This window comes from Phyllobates terribilis, unplaced genomic scaffold (genome assembly GCF_046119375.1).
Source record: "Phyllobates terribilis strain yellow unplaced genomic scaffold, ASM4611937v1 Scaffold_3__8_contigs__length_932513732, whole genome shotgun sequence".
Classification (NCBI taxonomy): Eukaryota; Metazoa; Chordata; class Amphibia; order Anura; family Dendrobatidae; genus Phyllobates; species Phyllobates terribilis.
In genome coordinates this window covers 481,152,700-481,177,838 of record NW_027362763.1, presented here as the reverse complement: position 1 = coordinate 481,177,838, position 25,139 = coordinate 481,152,700, and the positions used below count along the sequence as shown (strand labels likewise).

General features: G+C 40.9%; 1 protein-coding gene across 3 annotated transcripts in view; it reads right to left on the bottom strand.

Moving 5' to 3' along the window:
• The window catches only part of DSE (dermatan sulfate epimerase), a 61,678-nt gene that overhangs the window by 6,149 nt on the left and 30,390 nt on the right, over positions 1–25,139 (bottom strand). For all 3 annotated transcript variants that reach the window (XM_073675887.1, XM_073675889.1, XM_073675888.1), the window contains 2 exons: positions 11,069–11,322; positions 2,100–2,339 (listed from right to left, as the gene is read on the bottom strand). In XM_073675887.1, the coding sequence (XP_073531988.1) occupies positions 2,100–2,339; positions 11,069–11,322 (494 nt within the window). The remainder of the gene's footprint in view (positions 1–2,099; positions 2,340–11,068; positions 11,323–25,139) is intronic.

Below are 25,139 nucleotides of genomic sequence, written 5' to 3'. Positions count from 1 at the left end.
TACTGCCCTCCCGATGAGATAGCATCGGGCCTCCATCTAGTATTTCTATAAGTAACAAGTATAGATAAATTAAAGCTGGATTGGCTTACACCTACAGCTTCCCTTTAAATGTCTTGACATCTGAAACTCCAGCCAATCAAAACTTCTGATATTTCTGTATGATGCCAGAAGTTTTTTGAAAGTAAAGTTACTCTGTAAAGTACAATATTTAAACAGACAAATATTTGGATGCCAGCATCATAAACTGACTGTCTAAAACATACATGTCAAACTCTGGCCAGTGGGCCAAATCTGGCCCGCAGGGTGGTTTTATTTAGCACGTGACACCAGAACTACCACCCCTATGTGGGGCCATTGTTCTGCATGGAGGACTTTGTGGGGTCCATTATACTGAATACCAGATGGCCCGCAACTTTGTCCAAGTTTTTCACTTTGGCCCTCTGTGTATTTGCGTTTGACATCCCTGGTCTAATAGAAGGCCTAAAATATAAAGTATCCATTCTATAAAAATTGCTTTAGAATGACAATTTGACAACTCAGGTAAAAAGGCGAAAACGCAAACGCAGAAAATGAGCAGTGTCAGATAGAAATACAGAGAGCGAGGATGGAATTAACATTACATCCCTTTTTGTTCAAAGTATGGCTTCTCTGAACTAACCTCAAACTGTAAAAGCTTGCAATTACAATGTTGTTTAAGGTTTTTGTGGTTGTAGTTGCGCATGCAGCTTTGCACACAAGTCAATGAACAGCCACCACTGCAAAATGTTTCAACTGGACAGAGAAATGGAATTTCTGAGCCAGTGCATGACAGGACTGGGCACTTTCCTCTAAATCCTGAGCAAACAACTTTAAAAAAGGTTTCCTTAACTCGTTTACTCGTTGAAGAGAATCCTACTCCCATAGTACAGTAAAGATCGGTTCTCACAATTTCAAACTTTTCCTTGTGGATCAGGTTCTCCTGATGGACATTAGATTGAAGTCTACATGGTAAAAAAACATCATGGGTTTATCAAGTTTCTGTTTTATATTTAAGTCAAATTGACCCTATATGAAAATGGATGAAATATGAAGGACCAAGAAAAGGGAAATGCAGAAGAACACTGTTAACACAATGTGTCAAAAACAAGCGAGCCATAAAAGTCCAGAATTCATAAATCAGAAAATCTTAAAATTGGTGGTCCGAGACCAATACTGATTTAATTCTAAATGTCTATTTAATGTAATAAGACAATTAGTTTTCTAATATACTTAAAAGAAAGGCAGAGAGGGAACTGTAGGGAATTTTTAATTAAACATATGACCAGTTTGATGACATGCTCATTGCATGTTGGTCTCTGCTTTTCCTGCTTGTCAAGTTATCTCCTTACAATGTGCTCACAGTGCGCTCGCTTGCTGGCGAGGGAGGGCACTGTCACTGTGCATTAAAAATAATTTTGCACAGTGACAAGATCCTACTAAGCATACGTTGGATTTCACAAGATACGGATGCTCAATAGAGTAGCAACAAGCCCAGTCCCTGAAACGTACCTCACAGATTAGGCTTCATTTCAGGGTGGGGACAGAGGCCAAGGCAGTGACCTGCTGAAGTATCCTTTGAGTATAACAATATGCACTAGGGATTCTCAAACCAAATGTCAAATAAACAGGAAATTGGTAAAAGAAAATAAATAAAGCAGCTAGAGTGGAGAGGGAACGGTAGGACATTTTTAATTAAAGTATATTAGAGAAGCAATTAGATTATTACATTAAATAGACAATTAGGACTAAATATGTGTTAGTTTCAGACCACCCCTTTAAACATAGGGTTCCCTAAGTTTTATGCAATTTCACAAAAAATGTATTAACAGTTAAAATTGCTGCAATCTGTTCTTGTTTTATATATTACCATTTATCACTTAAAAGATATTACCAATTGACATTCACACATTTTGTACTGCTTTTTTTAGTAAAGAAAAAAATAAATAAATTAAACCGGTTTAATTACAGTAGGTTCATGAACTCAAAGCAAATATTACATTTCGTAATGAAAAGGGAGATCGTATTTTCATCTGGAAAAACAGTTTTGCTAAGATAAATTGCCTTCTTCCAGAGTCTCTTACCTGGCAAGACAGTTCTGTACATAAAGGCAAAGTGTTCTTTTAGCCAAGGATGGTTGAAATGATTGATATCAAAATGCCTTTGGACAAGAAACATGTACTGGAAGAGTGATCTGGTTGTATAGCTGCCATAAGCCACTCCTTCATACAGTGACCCATCTGTCACATCATTTAACAGGACTATCGACTTTTCCATGATAGTAAGAACTTGCTTAGTCCAGAAGTAAGCCTCTTGCAAATATCCTTGGGAAAAAAAAATGAAATAAGGTTAACTTAACCCCTTAAGGATCGACACTTCATACGTTACTTTTTACGCAAATGACGGAGCCTCATTTTTTCAAATCTGACATTCATCACTTTATGGACTAATAACTGTGGAATGCTTTAACACATCCCAACGATTCTAAGATTGTACTTCATGTTAGTGGTAAATTTTGGTTGCCAAGATTTGCGTTTATTTCTGAAGATGATGGAAAATTTAACAGAAAAATTGGAAAACTTTTAATTCTTATACTCTCAAATCATATAGTTATACACCAAAAAATAATTGATAACTGACATTTCCCACATGTTCACTTAAGCATCATTTTTTTAAAAAAAAAAAATATTTTGGTGTTAGGAAGTTAGAAGGGATAAACGTTTAATCAGCAATTTTTTATTTTTCCAACAAAATTTACAAAACCTATTTTCCTTTTAGAGATCACAGTACATTTGAAGTGACTTTTGTGGGGTATTTTCTGTCACATACGCAACTCAAAGTGCTCAAAACCACATTCAAGAAGTTTATTAATTGATAGGGGCATCACAGTAATTAACCATTTCGCGCCAGAGCCTGTTTTTTGCCTTCGTGACCGGGCCAATTTTTTCAATTCTGACCACTGTCACTTTATGAGGTAATTACTCTGGAACGCTTCAACGTATTCCCCAGATTCTGAGACTGTTTTTTCGTGACATATTGTACTTCGTGATAGTGGTAAAATTTCTTCGATATCACTTGCATTTATTTGTGAAAAAAATCGGAAATTTGGGGAAAATTTTGCAATTTTCAAACTTTGAATTTTCATGCCCTTAAATCAGAGAGATATGTCACACAAAATAGATAATAAATAACATTTCCCACATGTCTACTTTACATCAGCACAATTTTGGAACCAAAATTTTTTTTTGTTAGGAAGTTAGAAGGGTTAAAAGTTGACCAGCGATTTCTCATTTTTCCAACAAAATTTACAAAAACATTTTTTTAGGGACCACATCTTATTTGAAGTGACTTTGAGGGGCCTTTATGACATAAAATACCCAAAAGTGACACCATTCTAAACACTGCACCCCTCAAGGTGCTCAAAACCACATTCAAGAAGTTTATTAACCCTTTCAGGTGTTTCACAGGAATTTTTGGAATGTGGAAGAAAACAATGAACATTTAACTTTTTTCACAAAAATGTTACTTTAGACACAACTTTATTTTCACAACGATAACAGGAAAAAATGGAATACACAATTTGTAGTGCAATCTCATGAGCGCGCTGATACCCCATATGTGAGGGAAAACCACTGTTTGGGCGCACTGCAGGGTTCGGAAGGGAAGGAGCGCCATTAGACTTTTTGAATGTAAAATTTGTTTGAATAATTAGCGGACGCCATGTCGCATTTGGGAAGCCCCTAATGTGCCTAAACAGTGGAAACCCCCCACAAGTGACACCATTTTGGAAACTAGACCCCTTAGGGAACTTATCTAGATGTGTGGTGAGCACCTTGCACCCCCAGGTGCTTCACAGAAGTTTATAATATTGAGCCGTAAAAATAAAATTTTCACATTTTTCCCACAAAAAATGTTTTTCATTCCCTAATTTTGCATTATCATAAGGATAACAGGAGAAATTGCAACATGAAATTTGTTGTGCAATTTCTCCTGAGTACGCCGATACCCCATATGTGGGGGAAAACCACTGCTTTGGTGTACAGCTGGGTTCGTAAGAGAAAGGAGCGCTATGTTGGCTGGGATAGGTGGCAGACACCATGTCACATTTGAAGAGTTGCTGACATGCTGAAACAGCAGAAACCCCCACAAGTGACCCCATTTTGTAAACTACACCTCTCAAGGAATTCATCTAGGGAAGTAGTGAGTATTTTTTAATTTTTAAATTCATACCATTGGGCAGTGAAGAAAACAATTATATTTTTACCACAAAAAAATGTTTTACCCTCCGATTTTACATTTTCACACAGGGCAATGGGTAAAAATGGTGCCGAAATGCGTCACACAATTTCTTCTAAAAGTGGCAATACCCCATATGTGGCTGTATCGTACCGCTTAGCCATACGGCGAGATCTGGGAGGGACGGAGCGCTATTTGACAATTGGAGAACAAATTATTGTAGAATAGGCATTTGGATTTGGGAGCACAAAGTTTTCTGAATTTCTTTTGGGGGGCAAGGGCCATTTCGCTTTTCCAGAGCCTTTTTGCTACCAGTAACTTTGAATATTTTTAACAGATGACGGACCTGAGTGGGTACTAGCTTTTTTTGAGGACTGAGTTAAAGCTTTTATTGGGAACATTTTACGTGACATTTATCCGGCGCTCGAGGCTGAGCACTTACATTGGGGTCTCCATCTAAATTTCCAAGTGATGTAATTCAGATGAAACCCCTGCAGGATCCATTCACTGTAATGAGGCAGCAGAGTTACTCTGGACTCCGTCTGACCTCTGTTTAGCGGTGTCCTTTTTTCAGAAGTGCACAAAACTGTGGCCAACCGCACTTTTATACACGCCTAAAAAAACTGACACCGTGGGATCACAGGCCAGACTGCATCCACAGTGGCCTATATCTGCCTCATTACAGGGAATCTTCCGTCATGGGTTCCGTCTGAATCAGACCAGAGTTTCCGTGTAAATCTCTGAAATACGTAAGTGCTCAGCGCAGAGTGCAGAATAAATGTGAGCAGAGCCTTACTGCGATCTTTGGGAGACAAAATAAACAAATCAGTAGCAGGTGAAGAATTGGTTTTATTTATTTTTTACGCCGTTCCTCGTGCGGTATAAGTGATGAGATTACTTTATTCTTCGGGTCGGTGCGATTACAGAGATACCAGATTTATAATCGGGTTTTTATGATTGACAGCTGTCACACACTAAGAAGGTTTTTTTTTTGCAAAATCTAGTTTTTGCATCGCCATATTTTGAGAGCTATAATTTTTCCATATTTCGGCCGACAGTCATGACACAGCTTGTTTTTTGCGGGACGAGTTGACATTTTTATTGGTACCATTTTTGGGTACGTGACATTTTTTGATCGCATTCTATTCTGTTTTTGGGGAGGTAAAATAAAAAAAAAAAAAAAACAATTCAGGAAGTGTCGTTTGAGGTTTTTTTTTTCCGTTCTGCGTGTGGTAAAAGTGATCAGGCATCGTTATTCTTCGGGTCAGTACGTTTACAGCGATACTACACTTACTGTATATTTTTTTTATGTTTTGGCACACAATAAAAATTTTATAGAAAAAATATTTTTTTTTGCATCACTTTATTCAGAGAGCTATAACTTTTTTATTTTTCGGCTGATGGAGCTGTATGGCGGCTTTTTTTTTGCGGAACAAGATGACGTTTTCAGTGGTACCATTTTTATTTCCAGTTTGCTTCTTGATCGCATTTTTTTCCACTTTTTGTTTGGAGATATGATGAAAAAGCATAGTTTTTTGCTCCATTTTTTATTTATTTTTATTACGGTGTGCACAGAAGTAGTTAATTAGTGTGACAGTTTTATAGATCGGGTTGTTTCGGACGCGGCGATACCAAGTGTCCTTTTTTTGTTTTTGCATAAATATACGGATTTATTGGTTTAATATTTTATTTATTTATTTTTATTTATTTTGTGATTTTTTTAACAGTTTGAAAACATTTTTTTTTACATTTTTACTTAGTCCCTGTATGGGACATTAATTTTTATTTTTCTAATCACTGATCTCATGCAATGTAATAGACATGTATTGCATTGGATGAGATCTTTTCTGACAGTTTTACACTGTCTGTCTCCTGCTAGAGTTCAGCTGCAGGCTGAGCCTAGCAGGACACCATATATGGCAGATCCGGAGGCAGTCATGTGACCTCCGGCTGCCATAACAACAGCGCGTCCTGGAAGACATTAGGGGGCCGTCGGAGAGGTAAGTTGACGACCCCCTCTCCTCTCACTATCTTCTATATGCCGCGATCACTATAGATCGCGGCATATAGAAGATAGCAAAGGGTTAACATCATTGGGACGTGATCCAATCAGGTCCCGATGATGTCCCCTGTCAGAGCTATCGCTCTGCACTGGAACCGCAGCGCTTGCAGGACCCTGGGGGTCCTGAGCGCTGCGGGACCACCCACCGTTTTTAAATGTTGGTGCTGCACAGAGCCGTCGCTTATGTACAGTGGGCGGTCCTGAACTGGTTAAAGCAAGGGAAAAAAATGAAAATGTTTATTTTTCCCATGAAAATGTTGCTTTAGCCCCAAATTTTTCACTTTCACAAGTGTAATAGGAGAAATTGCACAACAAATTGTAGGGTCCATTTTCTCCTGCGCACACAGATGTGGTGGGAAACTTCTGTTTGAGCACATGGCAAGGAACAGCAAGAAAGGAGCACCATTTGACTTTTGGAGACCAAAATTGGCTGGAATAGATGGCGGAAGCCATGTCGTGTTTGAAGAGCCCCTGATGTGCTTAATCAGTGGAAACCCCTCACAAGTGACCCAATTTTGCAAACTTCCCCCTCAAGGAATTTAACTAGAAGTTTAGTGAGAATCTTGAACCCACAAGTGCTGCACTGAATTTTAAAACATTGGAGCATAAAAAAAGAAAGAAAAAAAAAAGTTTTTCCCCAGAAATGTTGTTTTAGCCTCAAATTTTTCATTTTCATAAGGGTAAAAGGAAAAAAATGGACCACATAATTTGTTGTGCAATTTCTCCTAAGTACAGCAATACGCAATATGCCATTAAACTTGTTTGGGCCCTATCTATCTATATCTCCAATAAGCATTTATATAAAATAAAAAATGAATTACACATTTAGTATCACTGCATCCAGGACGACCCGATCTATAAAACTGTCACTAGTTAACCCCTTCAGTGAACGCCGCAAAAAAATAAAGAACCTGGCAAAAAACTATGCTTTTTCATCATATCGCTGAACAAAATGCACACATTCCCAAAACATGGTAATGCAAAAACTTGTTTTTGCAAAAAAAAATGTGGGTATTAGCAACCAAATATATATAAAATATATGCATAAATCTGGTATTGCTGTAATCGCACTGACCCAAAGAATAAAGCAGTCTAATCACTTATACTGCATAAGGAACGGCATAAAAATAAAACCAATTCTTGACCTGCTGTTTTGTTCATTCTGCCTCCCAAAGATCACAGTAAGGCTCGGTTCACATTTATCCTGCATTCTACGCTGAGCGCATTACACTCAGTGCAGTCTGCCAGTTTTGTGCACCTCTGAAAAGAAGGATCCCGCTGAAAGGACGGAGTCCAGAGTAACTCTGCTGCCTCATTATAGTGAACAGATCTCTCAGAGTTTCATCCGAATCACATCAATCATATGTTTTAGATGGAAACGCCTCAGCGTAGAGTGCGGTAAAAATGTTATGTAAAATATTCCCAATAAGAGCTTTAACACAATCCACAAAAAAAAGCAATTCCCCACTCAGGTCCATAATCTGTTAACAGAAATATAGGGGCTTCCACGTTCCTAGTAGCACAAAGGCTCTGGAAAAGCGCTATGGCTCCGCACCCCCAAAAGATATTCAGCGCTCCCAAATCCAAATGCCCCTCTCCCTTCTGAGCCCCACAGAGTGCCTAAGCCACATTTAGTATCCACATATTTGGTGTTTCTGTAGTGATGAGAGCCTGTCTAATTTTTCCAGTAGAATGAGCTGGGCATAATTTACAGGCACTACAACGGCAGATCTGCAATTTTCACTCCGCAACATCCACTGCTGCTTGTTTGTGGAAACACCCATGGAGTTAAAATCGTCACATATGTAGAGAAATTCCCAGAGGAGTGTAAATTCCAAAATGGGGTCACTTGAGGGGGGATTCTGCTCTTCTGACACTTGGAGGTTCAGTATGTGGAGTCCGCATATTCTAGGAAAATCTGTGCTCCAAGAATCAAATAGCGCTGCATCCCTCCAGAGTCACGCAGTGTGGCTAATTAGTACTGTACAGCAAAGTTCAGCAAAAATTGTGTGACAAATTTTGTTACCAATTTTACACATTTCCCAGTGTTAAAATGTAAAATCTGTGGCTAAAACAAAATTTGCGTAGTAAAAGTTGTTTTTGTTTTTTTAATGCACTCCCCAATGGTATAAAATTCTGTGACCAACCTAGGGTGTCAATATGATCACTGCACCCACCCCTAGATGAATGCATTGAGAGATGTAGTTTGTAACATGGGGTCACTTATGAAGGGGGGCTGGGAGGGGAGATTCTGCTGTTCTGGCACCTCAGGGGCTTTAACAATGTGACATAGCACGCGCAAACCATAACAGCCAAATCTGCACTATAATATGGTGCTCCCTACCTTCTGAGCTTTGCCCTGTGCCTGAAAAATATTTTCCGATTACATGTAGGGTATTGGCACACCCAGGAAAAAAATGGATCTCAGTTTGCTGTGCAATTTCTCCCAGCAGCCCTTATAAAAATTAAAAACTTGGGTCCAAAAAAACATTTTAGTGGTAGAAATTTAATTTTCCTCACGACCGAATGGTTCTGGCCTCTCAGGGGCTTTGCCACTGTGACATGGCACCCTCAAACCATTCCAGCAAAATCTGAACACCAAAATGGCTCTTATTCCCTTCTGAGCTTTGCACTGTGCCACAAAAGTAGTTTTCAACCACATATGGGGTATTGGCGTACCCAGGAGAAATTGTATCATTTTCTCCTATTATCCCTTTGGATAATTAAAAAAATTTAAAACTTGGGGCCAAAGCAACATTATAAAGGGGAAAAAAGTGGTTATTTACTCAGCCCAATGTTATTCAGTGAATCATCTGAGGGTAAAAAAGCTCACTACAAGTCTAGATGAATTACTTGAGAGGTGTAGTTTCCAAAATGGGGTCACTTGTGGGGGTTTCTGCTGTTTTGGCACGTCAGGGGCTTTTCAAATGTGACGTGGCACACGCAATCGACTCAAACCAAAATTGTGCTGCAGAATTCAAATTGTGCTCTTTCCCTTTCGAGCCCTGCCGTGTGACCAAATAGTTTTCCCTCATATATGGGGCATCAGTGTATGTAGAAATTGCACAACAAATGGTATGGTCCATTTCTCCTGTTACCCTTGTGAAAATGAAAAATTTGGTGCTAAAGCAAGATTTGAGAGAATTTTTTTTTTCATTTTTACGGCTCAACATTATAAAATTATGTGAAGCACCTGTGGATTTAAAAGGTCCACATTCCACATCTAGATAAGTTTCGTCGAGGGGTGCAGTTTGCAAAATGGGGTCATTTTTAGGGGAGGGGTTTCCACTGTTTAGGTACATCAAGGGCTCTGCAAATGAGACATGGTGTCCGCTATCTATTCCAGTGAATTTTTTGGTCAAATTTTTGATCTTTTTTTTATAAATAAAACGCAAATAATATTAAACAAAATTTCAATCTCAGAATCACTGGAATACATTGAAGCGTTCCAGAGTTACAAACTTAGTTTCCACACATACCGGAGACACGGACACACGTAGACCCATTCACATGAATGGGTCTGCGCACATGTCAGTGTGTTTCCATGAACCATATGTCCGTGTGATCCACACAGACATGTCAGTTTTAGGCCGGCAGCATGGATCACACGGACCCATTCACGTCAATGCGTCAGTGTAAACACATACCGCACACGGATCCCATCCGTGTGACGCGTACCGGCGCTTGGGAATAAGCGGTACAGTTAGCGCTGTTCCCAAGCGCCGGTGGCTGAACACTGCCCTCATCATAGTCCCCTGCCGGCGCTGCGATCAGCACCAGCAGGGAACCATGATGAGAGTAGTAGTCTGCTCCCGCAGTGTCCACCTGTAAAACTAAGAATAAAATCCTTATACTTACCTGTCCTACGTGTCCCCCGCTGTAATCCAAGCAACCGCTTACACCAAGGAGCTGAGGAGAATGACTCGCTTCAGTGAGCGGGCCCCAGAGCTGTGCTGAGATCAGTGAGTGGGCCCCAGAGAGGCGCTGAGATCAGTGAGTGACAGGACACCGCTCCCTGAGCGCAGCTCCGGGGCCCGCTCGCTGCAGGAGTGTAGCGATGCTGCGGGACCCGGGCTGAGAGGAAGGGGTGTCCCGACGCTGCGGGCCCTGGGCTGTCAGAAAACCATGTCTGTGAGCGAAGTACTCGTACTTCCCATTGATTTCCCTGTGGTGGGCTCTGGGAAAATGGCAGCCAAAGGCGGAGTATGCGCAGATTGAGATCTCTGCTCCTACAGCATCGTCCCGCTCCTGCCGCCGCCAGCTTCCTGCAGCAGCGACCCTGCCTCCTGTGATCCCACTCCACCACAACCGTTCCCCCGGTAAGCTACAGTAAAAATTGGACTAAGACACACCACAAAAAAAAAAGAAGCGTTCCTATTTTCCGCCCCAAAATTTCGGATGCGTTCTATAGTCCGCAAAATATGGTAGTTCCCTATAGTTTCTGGCAATCAGATGCCAGTCCCATGGACTCTGAATGGAGTGGCTCTATGAATATTAGATTGGTGCTCCATTTCAACTCCTTTTCAAGACGTTCCTGAAGGGAGACGAACAGGAGGTTTGAGACATCCCATTCTAATGATAGTTGGGGTTTCTAGTAATGGGCCCCCAGTGATCAGACAATTACAACCTATTCTGTGGATAAGCATTAAATATTCATGTAACAGTGAATGACTGTACTTGTTTAACAGCAAGATCCTATGGTAATTTAAAGACCTATCCGATAAAAGCTTAGTACATTCACCTTCTAAAGCTTACCTTGATTCATCATGACCAAGCTTCCCGTCAGCAGGGCTACACAGTTAGTAGGCTGATGGTTGTGAATATATTGAAATCCCCACCCTCTCCTATAAGAGGTTTCATACATGGTCCCTGAAGCATTAGCAATTACTTCAAGAAATCGCTCTTTCTGTTGTCTAGAAAGCGAGCCGTACAGAAAGTCATAAGCCGTGGCAAAGCCTACAAGGGAGTGTGCCAGGGGAACCTCATCCCACGGAGCATCCTTCACCAACCTATAAAACAAGCAGACAGCATATGGGTTACATCTATGCAAAGTACACAAAATAAAATTTGCTACTATATGTTATAGGCTGCCTAATAAATACACTGAAACAAAGCTTCATTTTATAGATTGCCAAACCTGCTAAATAAATAAATGGAGGCAGTACACCAACAAAATAAGATGCAAGATGTGGCAAAATTTTGGTCCATTATGTGAACCTTTCTCAAGCAGTTTAACAAGTGAATCAATGGTAAACGTGATTACATCGCATTAAACGGGTTGTCCCATGTACAAAGTGCATTTTAATTAATAGATCTTAGATTAAAATAAAGTTCCACAATTGGATGTTTAAAAAAAAACATCCAATTGTTGAATATACATATTCCTGTCCAGAGATAATCTTATAAATGTGCCCTTGTGTAGTAGCTTTTTCTGACAGTGCAGGAACACACCCTATGAATGACATTTTTATTTATTTATTACACACACACACACACACACACACACACCAGTATTTAACATACAAAAATATATTTCTAAAAACTCTGTTATGGAAAAGAAATTCTTACCATATGTCTAACAACCCATCCAATCTACACAGGCAAAGAAATCAAACCATAGATGTCCGTAAATTAAGTGGTATGTAATAATGAGAAATGACGTAGGGAAAAAAAAAAAGTATTGAACACATGAAGAAAGAGGTGCAAAAAGCCATGGAAAGTCATGATCCCAGCTAAAATTTATCAATAATAAAGAAAGCAATCCTGCCTTTTAGTGAAAAATATCAGCTTGTTCAACTGATTGACTATACAAGAAACATCTCATGACAGGTAAAACCAGTGAGCGGTCTCAAGACCTTCACAACCTTACTGTTGCAAAACATACCGATGGCATTGGTTATAGAAGAATTTCTAAACTACTGAAGGTTCCAGGGAGAACCGTTGGGTAAATAATCCGGAAGTGGAAAGATCATCATTTCACCATAAACTGGCCATGATTAGGTGTTTCCAGCAAGATTTCAGACAGAGCAGTGAAAAGAATTATCAGAAGATTTGTCCAAGAGGCAATGACCACTTGTAGAGAGCTACAGAAAGACCTTGTATCAGCAGGTAAAATGGTTTCAAAGAAAAATAATAATAATGCACTCAACCTCCATGGCCTGTATGCAGGCTCACCACGCAAGACTCCATTGCTGAACAAAACGCATGTTAAAAGCTATGTGCCCACGATGCAGAAATGCTCCGGATTTTTTCCTGAGCGTTTCTGCATCTCCCTGGCAGAAAAAAACGCATGCGGATTGTACATGCGGATTGTACATGCGGATTGTACATGCGTTTTCCTGCCAGGGACATGCGGATGTGAAGCGTTCTTCACTTGCATTTCTGCATGCGGGTTGACAAGCGCTTTCCAAGCGATTTTAGCATCACTTAGAAAGTGCTTGTCAACTTGGTCACACTATATAAATCCATGCAAACGGCATGGATTTATACAGTGTGACCTTAAAGAATGTTAAAAAGTAAAAAAAAAAAAAATCTATACTTACCTTCCAATGGCCCCCGGAGTCTTACTTCGCTCAGTCCTCCCTTGCCGGCAGCTTGCGGTACACTACACTGAAGGACCTGCAGTCACATGACTGACGTCAGCGCAGGTCCTTCAGTCCACCGCGATCTGCCGGCAAGCGAAGACAAGCACACCGCGGGCCATCAGAAGGTAAGTATAATATTTATTTTTTATTTAATTCTTTTTTTTACAGTTTCTATGGTACCCGGGTCCGGAGGAGAGTCTCCTGTCCTCCACACCCGGCTACCATCCGCACATTGAAATGCTTGGATTCTGCATCTACAGATCTAGTGATGCGGATTCCATGCGTTTCAATGCAAGTCAGTGGCGGAGAACACGCAGCGCTTCCTCAAAATAATTGGTAGTGCTGCGCTTTTTTCCGCAATGATAACCCGCAGCGGAAATTTGCACAGCATGTGCACAGCACATGCGGATTATCATTGGAGGAACATGGCAGGCCTTCTACCATGCGTTTTTTAAGCGTTTCTGCAGTGTTTTTGCCGCTACGGAAACGCTTAAAAAAAGCATTGTGGGCACACAGCCAAAGAGCATTTAAAGTTTGCTCAACAACATTTAGACAAGCCTGTGAAATACTGGGAGAATGAGCTCATCTGACCAGACTATAAAGTTGAACTCTTTGGATGCCATAATACACACCATATTTGGAGGCCAAGCTACACTGCATAGCACCTCAAAAACACCATGCCAACAGTGAATTCAATCCAAAATTTATGGAAGGAACTAAAGCTCAGAGTTCATAGAAGGAGCCCACAGAAATGTCAGGATTTGAAGAGTGTTTGTGTGGAAGAATGGGCCAAAATCACATCTGAGCAATGAATGCCATGAGATTCTCCATACAGGAGGTGTCTTGAAGCGGTCATCATCAACAAAGGCTTTTGTATGAAGGGTTAAGTAAAATTTCAGTAAGTGTTCAGTACTTTTTCCCTGTGCAATGTCTTATTATTTCACATAATAGGGAGGGAGAGAGGGAGCGGGATTTTTATTTTTTTTATTTAACTCCTTTATAGTCTGGGGCATAATAGTACGCACCACGCTGTCACCCCCTGTTCAGCGCGGGCTCCGGCGCTGAGCCCACACTGAACCGGGCACATGTCAGCTGATTTATACAGCTGACATGTGCCTGCAACAGCCACGGGTGTTAACATGTTAAATCACGCTGTCAATCTCTGACAGCGGCATTTAACAGCGCCGCGCTGGAAGTGCGTCACTTGCCCCGCACATCGGTGACCCCGTCACATGATCGCGGGTCACTGATGGGTGGGTCTGCAGCAGACTCCAGTGGTAGTCATGTACTGATTGCTATGAGCGCCACCTAGTGGTCGGCGCTCATAGAACAGGAGAATGTCTGCTACACAGAGATGATCTGCTCATCATCTCTATGTAGCCGAGGCGATCGGACAGTTGCTGCTTCTAGTCTTCTATGGAGACTATAGAAGCAAGCAAAAAGTGTAAAAAAAAAAAAAAAGTTTAAAAAAAGTTTAAAAAAAATATTAAAAAAAAAGTTTAAATCACCCCCCTTTCACCTCAAAATAAAATAAAAAAAAAAAACAACCACATACACATATTTGGTATTGCCGCATTCAGAATCACCCGATCTATCAATATAAAAAAAGGAATTAATCCGATCAGTAAACGGCGCAACGAGAAAAAAAATTCTAAACGCCAGAATTACGTTTTTTTTGGTCGCCGCAACATTGCAATAACGGGCGATCAAAACATCGGATCTACCCCAAAATGGTATCAATAAAAACTTCAGCTTGGCACGCAAAAAATAAGCCCTCACCTGGCCCCATATCCTGAAAAATGGAGACGCTACAGGTCTTGGAAAATGGCGCCATTTTTTTTTTATTATTATTTATTTATTTTTTTTTAGCAAACTTTGGATTTTTTTTTTCACTACTTAAATAAAAAAGAACCTATACATGTTTGGTGTCTACGAACTCGTAATGACCTGGAGAATAATAATGGCAGGTCAGTTTTAGCATTCAGTGAACGTGGTAAAAAATAAAATTAAAAAAAAAACATCTGTGGTATTGCACTTTTTTTTTGCAATTTCATCGCACTTGGAATTTTTTTCCCGTTTTCCCGTACACAGTATGGTAAAACCAGTAATGTTGTTCAAAAGTACAACTTGTCCCGCTAAAAAATAAGCCCTCACACGGCCATATTGCCCAAAAAATAAAAACGCTATGGCTCTGGGAACAAGGGGAGCAAAAAATTAAAATGCAAAAACGGAAAATCCCAGGGTCCTTAAGGGGTTAAATTAGCATCACCCCGAGGAAATGGTGATACAGTGCCAACATTATGCTATATGGGTAAAGAACAATCATTACAAGCCCTCTGTTCCCATCAACCGATGTAAACGAGTGCCAATTGGATTGTATATAGACTATTTGCATTTATTAATTAGCCAAATTTGGCTAATGTAAACATAAGAATTAAATGGGCCGAAGAACAAAGCATCAACTAAATAAAAGTGTTCGTCCAGTCTTGCCGAAATCAATAGGTTCTGTCGTATTATACAGTACAGACCAAAAGTTTGGACACACCTTCTCATTTAAAGAAATTTCTGTATTTTCATGACTATGAAAATTGTACATTCACACTGAAGGCATTTCTGGGAACTCCTTCAAGATTGTTGGAAGACCATTTCCGGTGACTACCTCTTGAAGCTCATCAAGAGAATGCTAAGAGTGTGCAAAGCAGTCATCAAAGCAAAAGGTGGCTACTTTGAAGAACCTAGAATATATAATTCCACATGTGTTAATTCATAGTTTTGATGCCTTCAGTGTGAGGCTATGTGCCCACGTTGCATTTATGAAGCAGAAAATTTCTGCTGCATAAATGCAAGTCCTCTCCCGGAAAAACGCATGCGGAATTCCGCACGCGTTTATCGCGCATTTTTCGCGCGTTTATCACGCGTTTTCCACATGCGGAATTGCCTTGCGTTTTTTATGCATTGGACAAAGGCAATTCCGCTTGCGGAAACGCAAAATTAAATGACATGCTGCGGATTTTTGAACGCGGCATAAACGCTGCGGAAAAATCCGCAGCATGTGCATAGAACTTGCGGAATCCCATTGGGGACCATGGGGTGCGGATATACATGCGTTTTTCAAGCGTTTACGCTGCGGAAATTCCGCAGCATATACGCTTGAAAAATGCTACGTGGGCACACAGCCTGAATGTACAATTTTCATAGTCATGAAAATACAGAAAAATGTTTAAATGAGAAGGTGTGTCCAAACTTTTGGTCTGTAATGTATATATCTTGTGTCCAGGGAATGCTGCGTTTAGGAATTTTGATAATTATCTGATAAGAGGAAACAAGTGAGCTCAACATGAAACACACAAACTTTGTAGAAGAAACATGAAGCCATTTAGACTTGGAATATGTTCCATTTCATTCAGTCAAAACTAGTTTAGGTTTCAATTAGGCATGATACAACAAGAACTACATTTTCATATAAAACATCTCTAATAGCTCATTACCCAAGATATATTATGGTTTACTCTCATGTGGGCGCCATTCAAAACATCTGTGCCAGGCACGATGGCAGGAGCACGTGTGCCCTATGTTATCCTGGGCAGATCACAGATTTTTGGAAAATCCAAAAGCAAAAAACACTATGGCAGAACAAATGAGGAAAACACCCATCACACAATGAACATATCGCAGGATTGATCTTACGTCTCTGTAGCGTTAAAGGGGTCATGTACAGTCTTTTATAGTAAATACTTGTATCTTTACTTACAACTCTACTTTGGACAGTTTCTATTACTCCTAAAAATTTAGGATATTTGGCTTTCGGGTGAAATTTCAGGATAATCCTAAAATGCACTCTAATCTTTTCAGGTGAACCAGATGAGAAATGCCACACAACTCCACGCACATTTAACCCCTTTCCGACGTGGTACGTAATAGTACGCACCATGTCGGAACTCCCGATTCAGCGCGGGCTCCAGCGCTGAGCCCGCACTGAACCGGGCACATGTCAGCTGATTTATACAGCTGACATGTGCAACACTGCGGGTGGAATCGCAATCAACCCGCGGCTGTTAACTAGTTAAATGCCGCTGTCAATCACTGACAGCGGCATTTAACTCGTGCAAACCGTCACTTACCCCGCCCATCGGTGACCCCGTCACATGATCGTGGGTCACCGATGGGTTGGCATTACAACCTGGGGTCTGCAGCAGACCCCTGTGCTTGTCATGTCCAGATTGCTATAAAAAAAAAAAAAAACAAACACACACTGCTCTTTATATCACAGAGTTCTTTCTCCCATTGGCAATACTAATTTCTACACTCTCTCTGGATCCTTAGACCGCATAGGAATTAATTCCATCTCTTCATATACTTGTAAGAGTATGTATGTCCGGGACAAACATTCCCTTCTTCCCTCACTACTAATATGGGTGCTGCAAGTGCATAAATTATTACGAGCACCAATGCAAATGGTTTGTGTTATATTGTGACCACCCTAGTACATACCAAGAATATTGTATTTTAGATGTGTATTGTATGGCGTATAGGCACAGTATAGGAATAGGACAAAGTGATAGATATAGATAGGAATGGGGGAAGTACAGTGGAGGGCACACTAGCACTAGGAAATAGATAGCTTTAGCATAGGAATAGTTAGTTAATATGTTAGGGAACTGCCCCAATTTGGGAGGGACGTGCTTTGTTAAAAGAAAGGACACTTCCTGCTTTAGGGAGTTGAGATAAGATAGAAACAGAGTGAGAGATTAGATGAAAAGGAAGATTAAGCCAGTGGGCTGAGAAGCACGGTAAAAGTACGAGACTTTTTGGGAGTAGCATTTGGACGGCTGTCACTAACTTCAGCGGTCCTTCCAAGGACGTCCGGGGCCTACGGACCAAATTAGGTACAGAAGAGAATGCCTTATCAGGCCTTTTCTTCTGGAAGGTGAATGGGAAACAAGTGTCAGAAAGTGGGTCAGAACCCATGGATGCTGCGGAGCACGATGGAGCATCCAAGGATGCAATTAAGCGAACGGATAGCTCAGGCTGAAACGACTGCAACAACGTACTATGCTGTGAATAAGATGGAGTTTGGCTGTTCAGTAAAGTTAACTTGTTTGAAAAGAAACAAGGGTGTCCTGTGCAATGTATGGCTGATCCTGGAATCAAGGAGTCAGCGAAGGCTACCAGCCAAACGGTGAGTGTTATCACACACACGGGACATTATCTACTTGTAGGGTGTCAGGGCGTGAGAGAGCAGTAGCCCCCTCACATACTAGTACAAGTGGATTTTCTCCTTTTTTCGTCCATGGAGGACATTTCACACTTATCGTATTCAAAGTCTGACAAAGAGGACATTACCTGAAACGTTGCTATACTTCACCTTTTGGTGTACTGATTTTTTGGGATATGAGGGAAGAGAAATAAACTGAAAAAAATAAAAATAAAATACCCACAGTATCTTTTTGGGCCTATTCTTGGTGTGCTATTCCTACATACAATGTTCATTTTCTGATGAATTAGGGAGCAGTATGGTCTGCTCCAGTGAAATTAGCACCTAAGCTCTTTGCCACATAAATTAGAGAAAACATAGGTTGATCAACCTCTATCGCAAAGTTTTGAACATTTGTCGCATATGGAGGAGTCTCAGCTCTTAAGTCTCCTCCACAGTTGCGAACTACAGTTACATCATGAGCAATTGGGTTAACCTCTTGCCGAAATCTACAGTACATGTAGGCACAAGTTAAGAGCAGGTGTATGGAGTGGGCTCAGGAGCTGAACCTGCCACATACCCAGCAACAGCTGCTGGGCAGACTTCCAGCCATGGCTGTTAACCTGTTAAATGCTGCTATGAAATCAGACAGCGGCATTTACGAAATGCCAGCATGGGGGCTTGCCATTCCCTCTCTCCACTTCTGATGACACGCAGCGCTTCGATGGGTTGCTATGGCCGTCAGGAGTCATGCTGAAGACACCCACGTCTGTCATCACGGCACTCCAATGAAACCCGGCCTGTGGCTAGGCTTCAAGTGAGATCATGATTTTTATATACAGCCATACCTAAAAGGTATGTGCTGAATAGTGCATAACAAGCAAGTCAATTTTCACAGACCTCTTTGTTAACATGTTCTAGAGGTTCCAAGAATAATAACAGTAGTCGTCCTAAAAGATTGGTCTTTAATTTTGAGTTCAGTCCTATGGATCAGACCATACGATCATCCATTACAAAAACTTGGCACATCCTTGGAGCGGACAAAGATTTACAAAGTACCGCACTAGGGAAACCCCTTATTACATATCGACAGGGTCCAGACCTAAAAGATAGACTGGGAAAAAAATAAATTAAATAAATCGCACAGAACGTAACTCCTCTTCGAATTGGTTGAGTGAATCAATGATTACAGGAAATCACAAGTGTGATTCATGTAGCTTCTGCAGCTTCCACTTAGTTTCTAGCCGTATAAATTTTGGGGGAATAAGATAATATATAAATATAAATATATATATATATATATATATATATATATATATATATATATATATATATATATATATATATATATATATATATATATATATATATATATATATATATATATATATACAGTACAGACCAAAAGTTTGGACACATCTCATTTAAAGATTTTTCTGTATTTTCATGACTTTGAAAATTGTACATTCACACTGAAGGCATCAAAACTATCCATTAACACATGTGGAATTATATACTTAACAAGAAAGTGTGAAACAACTGAAAATATGTCTTATATTCTAGGTTCTTCAAAGTAGCCACCTTTTGCTTTGATGACTGCTTTGCACACTCTTGGCATTCTCTTGATGAGCTTCAAGAGGTAGTCACCGGAAATGGTCTTCCAACAATCTTGAAGGAGTTCCCAGAGATGCTTAGCACTTGTTGGCCCTTTTGCCTTCACTCTGCGGTCCAGCTCACCCCAAACCATCTCGATTGGGTTCAGGTCTGGTGACTGTGGAGGCCAGGTCATCTGGCGTAGCACCCCATCACTCTCCATCTTGGTCAAATAGCCCTTACACAGCCTGGAGGCGTGTTTGGGGTCATTATCCTTTTGAAAAATAAATGATGGTCCAACTAAATGCAAACCGGATGGAATAGCATGCCGCTGCAAGATGCTGTGGCAGCCATGCTGGTTCAGTATGCCTTCAATTTTGAATAAATTCCCAACAGTGTCACCAGCAAAGCACCCCCACACCATCACACCTCCTCCGCCATGCTTCACGGTGGGAACCAGGCATGTAGAGTCCATCAGTTCACCTTTTCTGCATCGCTCAAAGACACAGTGGTTGGAACCAAAGATCTCAAATATGGACTCATCAGACCAAAGCACAGATTTCCACTGGTCTAATGTCCATTCCTTGTGTTCTTTAGCCCAAACAAGTCTCTTCTGCTTGTTGCCTGTCCTTAGCAGTGGTTTCCTAGCAGCTATTTTACCACGAAGGCCTGCTGCACAAAGTCTCCTCTTAACAGTTGTTGAAGAGATGTGTCTGCTGCTAGAACTCTGTGTGGCAACTCGGGTCTCTAATCTGAGCTGCTATTAACCTGCGATTACTGAGGCTGGTGACTCGGATAAACTTATCCTCAGAAGCAGAGGTGACTCTTGGTCTTCCTTTCCTGGGGCGGTCCTCATGTGAGCCAGTTTCTTTGTAGCGCTTGATGGTTTTTGCAACTGCACTTGGGGACACATTCAAAGTTTTCCCAATTTTTCGGACTGACTAACCTTCATTTCTTAAAGTAATGATGACCACTCGTTTTACTTTACTTAGAATTTGTATTATGGCAAGAAAAAAGCAGCTAACAGTCTATTCAATAGGACTATCAGCTGTGTATCCACAAGACTTCTGCACAACCCAACTGATGGTCCCAACCCCATTTATAAGGCAAGAAATCCCACTTATTAAACCTGACAGGGCACACCTGTGAAGTGAAAACCATTTCTGGTGACTACCTCTTGAAGCTCATCAAGAGAATGCCAAGAGTGTGCAAAGCAGTCATCAAAGCAAAAGGTGGCTACTTTGAAGAACCTAGAATATAAGACATATTTTCAGTGGTTTCACACTTTCTTGTTAAGTATATAATTCCACATGTGTTAATGGATAGTTTTGATGCCTTCAGTGTGAACGTACAATTTTCAAAGTCATGAAAATACAGAAAAATCTTTAAATGAGGAAGTGTGTCCAAACTTTTGGTCTGTACTGTAATATATATATATATATATATATATATATATATATATATATATATATATACACACACAAACATATACACACGGTGGGGAAAAAAAGAATTTAGTCAACCACCAATCGTGCAAGTTCTCCCACTTAAAAAGATGAGAGAGAGGCCTGTAATTTTCATCATAGGTAGACCTCAACTATGAAAGACAAAATGAAAAAACAAATCCTGAAAATCACATTGCTTGATTTAGAAAGATTTTCAAATTTTGGTGGAAAATAAGTATTTGGTCAATTACAAGCATGCAAGATTTCTGTCTCTCACAGACCTGTAACTTATTCTTTAAGAGGCTCCTCTGTCCTCCACTCATTACCTGTAGTACTGGCACCTGTTTGAAATTGTTATCCGTAGAAAAGACACCTGTCCACAACCTCAAACAGTCACACTCCAAACTCCACTATGGTGAAGATCAAAGAGCTGTCGAAGGACACCAGAAACAAAATTGTAGCCCTGCACCAGGCTGGAAAGACTGAATCAGCAATAGGCAAGCAGCTTGGTGTGAAGAAATCAATTGTGGGAGCAATAACTGGAAAAATGGAAGACATACAAGACCACTGATAAGATCTCACCCCGTGGGGTCATAATGATCTCAAGAACGGTGAGCAAAAATCCCAGAACCAAACGGGGGGACCTAGTGAATGAACTGCAGAGAGCTGGGACCAAGGTTACACAGGCTACCATCAGTAACACACTACGCCACCAGGGACTCAGACCCTGCAGTGCCAGACAAGTCCACCTGCTTAAGCCATTACATGTCTGGGCCCGTCTGAAGTTTGCTAGAGAGCATTTGGATGATCCAGAAAAGTATTGGGAGAATATCATATGGTCAGATGAAACCAAAGTAGAGCTGTTAGAAACACAACTCGGCGTGTTTGGAGGAGAATGAATGCCGAGTTGCATCCAAAGAACACCATACCTACTGTGAAGCATGGGGGTGGCAACATCATGCTTTGGGGCTGTTTCTATGCCAAGGGACCAGGATGTCTGATCCGTGTACATAAAAGAATGAATGGGGCCATGTATCGTGAGATGGAGTGCAAACCTCCTTCCATTAGCAAGGGCATTGAAGAAGAAACGTGGCTGGGTCTTTCAGCATGACAATGATCCCAAGCACACTGCCAAGGCAACGAAGGAGTGGCTTCGTAAAAAGCATTTCAAGGTCCTGGAGTGGCCTAGCCAGGCTCTAGATCTAAACCCTATAGAAAATCTTTGGAGGGAGTTGAAAGTCCGTGTTGCCCAGTGACAGCCCCAAAACATCACTGCTCTAGAAGAGATCTGTATGGAGGACTGGGCCAACAGACCAGCAACAGTGTGTGCCAACCTTGTGAAGACTTATAGAAAACGTTTTACCTCTCATTGCCAACAAAGGATATATAACAATTGAGATGAACTTTTGTAATTGACCAAATACTTATTTTCCACCAAAATATGAAAAAAAAAATTTCTTTCCAAATCAGACGTACTTTTCAGGATTGGCATCATACATTAGACGGCAATGAAATGGGAATCTAGGGGCTATAGGAGAAAATTACTTTGTAAAGGCTGCAAAGTTGTGAGATATGTTCTTCTGTGACCCTGACGAAAATTATTTCCGTAGCACAGTGGTAACCATGATAAACAACGGGTTACTAGGTGCGCGTGTGCCCCTAATAACGTGCTGTTTATCATGGTTACCAGCCTGCTCCTGCTTCAGCAGGCTGGTAACCAGGAGCAGGACATCGTGGAAAGATTCTTTCCACGATGTCGCTGCTCCCCTGATCGTTGGTGAGCCTGCCTGTTTGACAGCTCACCAGCGATCACATAGCGATGCAGCAACGATCCCTGACAGGTCGTATAGTTGTCGGGATCGCTGTAGCGTCGCTATGTGTGACGGGGCCTTAACTCTACAGACATGCCCCTTTGCAAATTACACAGGGAAGAAGTGTTAAAAAAAAAAAAAAAAACTGCTCCATTGTTCCTACGTACAGCTATAAGAGCCTAATTAAAAACAAAATTCCCAACCCGTTCACATTTCCAATGTTTTAGAACATGGCTTTCTCCAAAATGTGTTCTATACCTCAAACATTATGTAATTCAATATATAGCAAGACTAATAGATGTAGGTGCTTCCCAATTTATATGGTCTGTAAGGTAAATGCAATGTGTATTTAAAAAAGTGTTAAGGTAATAGTCGGGCAGCACGGTGGCTCATTGGTTAGCACTGCAGCCTTGCAGCGCTAGGGTCCTGGGTTCAAGTCCCACCAAGGACAACATCTGCAAGGAGTTTGTATGTTCTCCCCGTGTTTACGTGGTTTCCTCCGGGTACTCCAGTTTCCTCCCACACTCCAAAGACATACTGATAGGGAATATAGATTGTGAGCCCCAATGGGGACAGTGCCCATAATGTCTGTAAAGCACTGTGGAATTAATGGCGCTATATAAGTGAGAGTCAAATACATAAGAGACCATCTGAGATTCTATACCGACCGTAGGCGGCATGTTCTACAGAAGTGTGTGGCAATGCAGTACAGCATTTGTTCATAGATAGTTCTGAGTAGAGACGGAAATGTGAACATTTTACACAATGAAAACAAATACGGATCAATCTCAATAGGTCACTCAACTAAGATGACTGAAGAGCAAAACACAATTGCTCCAGTCCTACAGAAAAGATCATACCCTGATCACCAGTGGCCAATCTGAGGATCTAAAGATGGTGAACATTTTCCTGGGACAGCAGAGTGGATCACTACGTGTCCCTGTTTTACGGTCTCTGGGATAGTAGATCAAATAATGAGCACTAGGTGAGAAAACAATGGCTCCCCAGAGAAGACATGGTAGTAGAAGTCAATGTAATTGTAGAACCATTGGTCGACAGGAATAAGATCATTTTACCACCTCTGCACACAAAATTAGGGCTAATGAAGTTTGTAAAGGCTCCAAACAGAGTGAAAATGCTTCGACTACATCAGCAGGAAATTTCCAGAGCTGACCATGGAGAAGCTAAAAAGGTGGGTATCCTCAAATCAAGAGGATTCATGAAAGACTTACACTAAAAGATGCTGAGACATCTAGATGCATGGTGTTCTTTCACTATGGCTGTACAAAATTTTCTTGGGAACTATAAGGCTATGTTCACACATTGCGTTTTTTGCTGCAGCAAAACCTGATCTCTTGGCAGTGAAGAATATGGCTCCATAAAAGCAGGTTTTCCTTAGTTATTTCTGCGCTTTTTGCAGCGGTTTTGTCATGGTACATTTGTCTCTATTGCATGCTGATAAAGTTTAGTGTAAAAAAAACAAAAAACACACACACACACACACACACACACACACACACTTAACTCAACTTCCTCAGGTTTTGGCACCAAAACCCGATATCTGCGCTGTTTTTTCAGCGGTTTTTCCACCATCCATTGCTTTCAATGGATGAACAACGATGAAAGAAGTGACATGCTGCATTTTGCAATAACCAAGGTATTGCACAAAATACTCAGGACAAAAAAACCCAAGCTGTGTGCATGAGATTTCTGAAATCTCAGACTTTGCTGGTCCTGTAAAACACAGGTAAAAATTTGTATGAAAAAAAAACCCCGCAACATGTGAACATAGCCTTAAGCAGATCATTACACTGAACTTGTAGAAAGAATGCTACCTTCTTTTCGTCACCTTGGCTGTACAATGAGTATCAAGGTGCATCGTAGACACTTGGATTGTTTCCCAGAAAACCTTTGTGACCTAAGTGAAGAGCAAGGTGAAGGATTCCACCAAGATTTAAAGAACTATAGAAGAAAGATATTGAAGATATTGCCCAAGTCCTGAGAAAAGCGACAGGAATTTCCATTTACCCCTTACAAACATCTGCAGTACATGTATGGCACAAGTCGGTAGTGGGTGTGTGAGTGGGCTTACGGGGTGAACTGGCACCATACCCGGCAGGTAAGGACTGTGTGCTACTGCATCTTTACAGCCTGAATGTCACCCTATTAAATGCACTTGTCAAAGTCTGGCAACGGCAT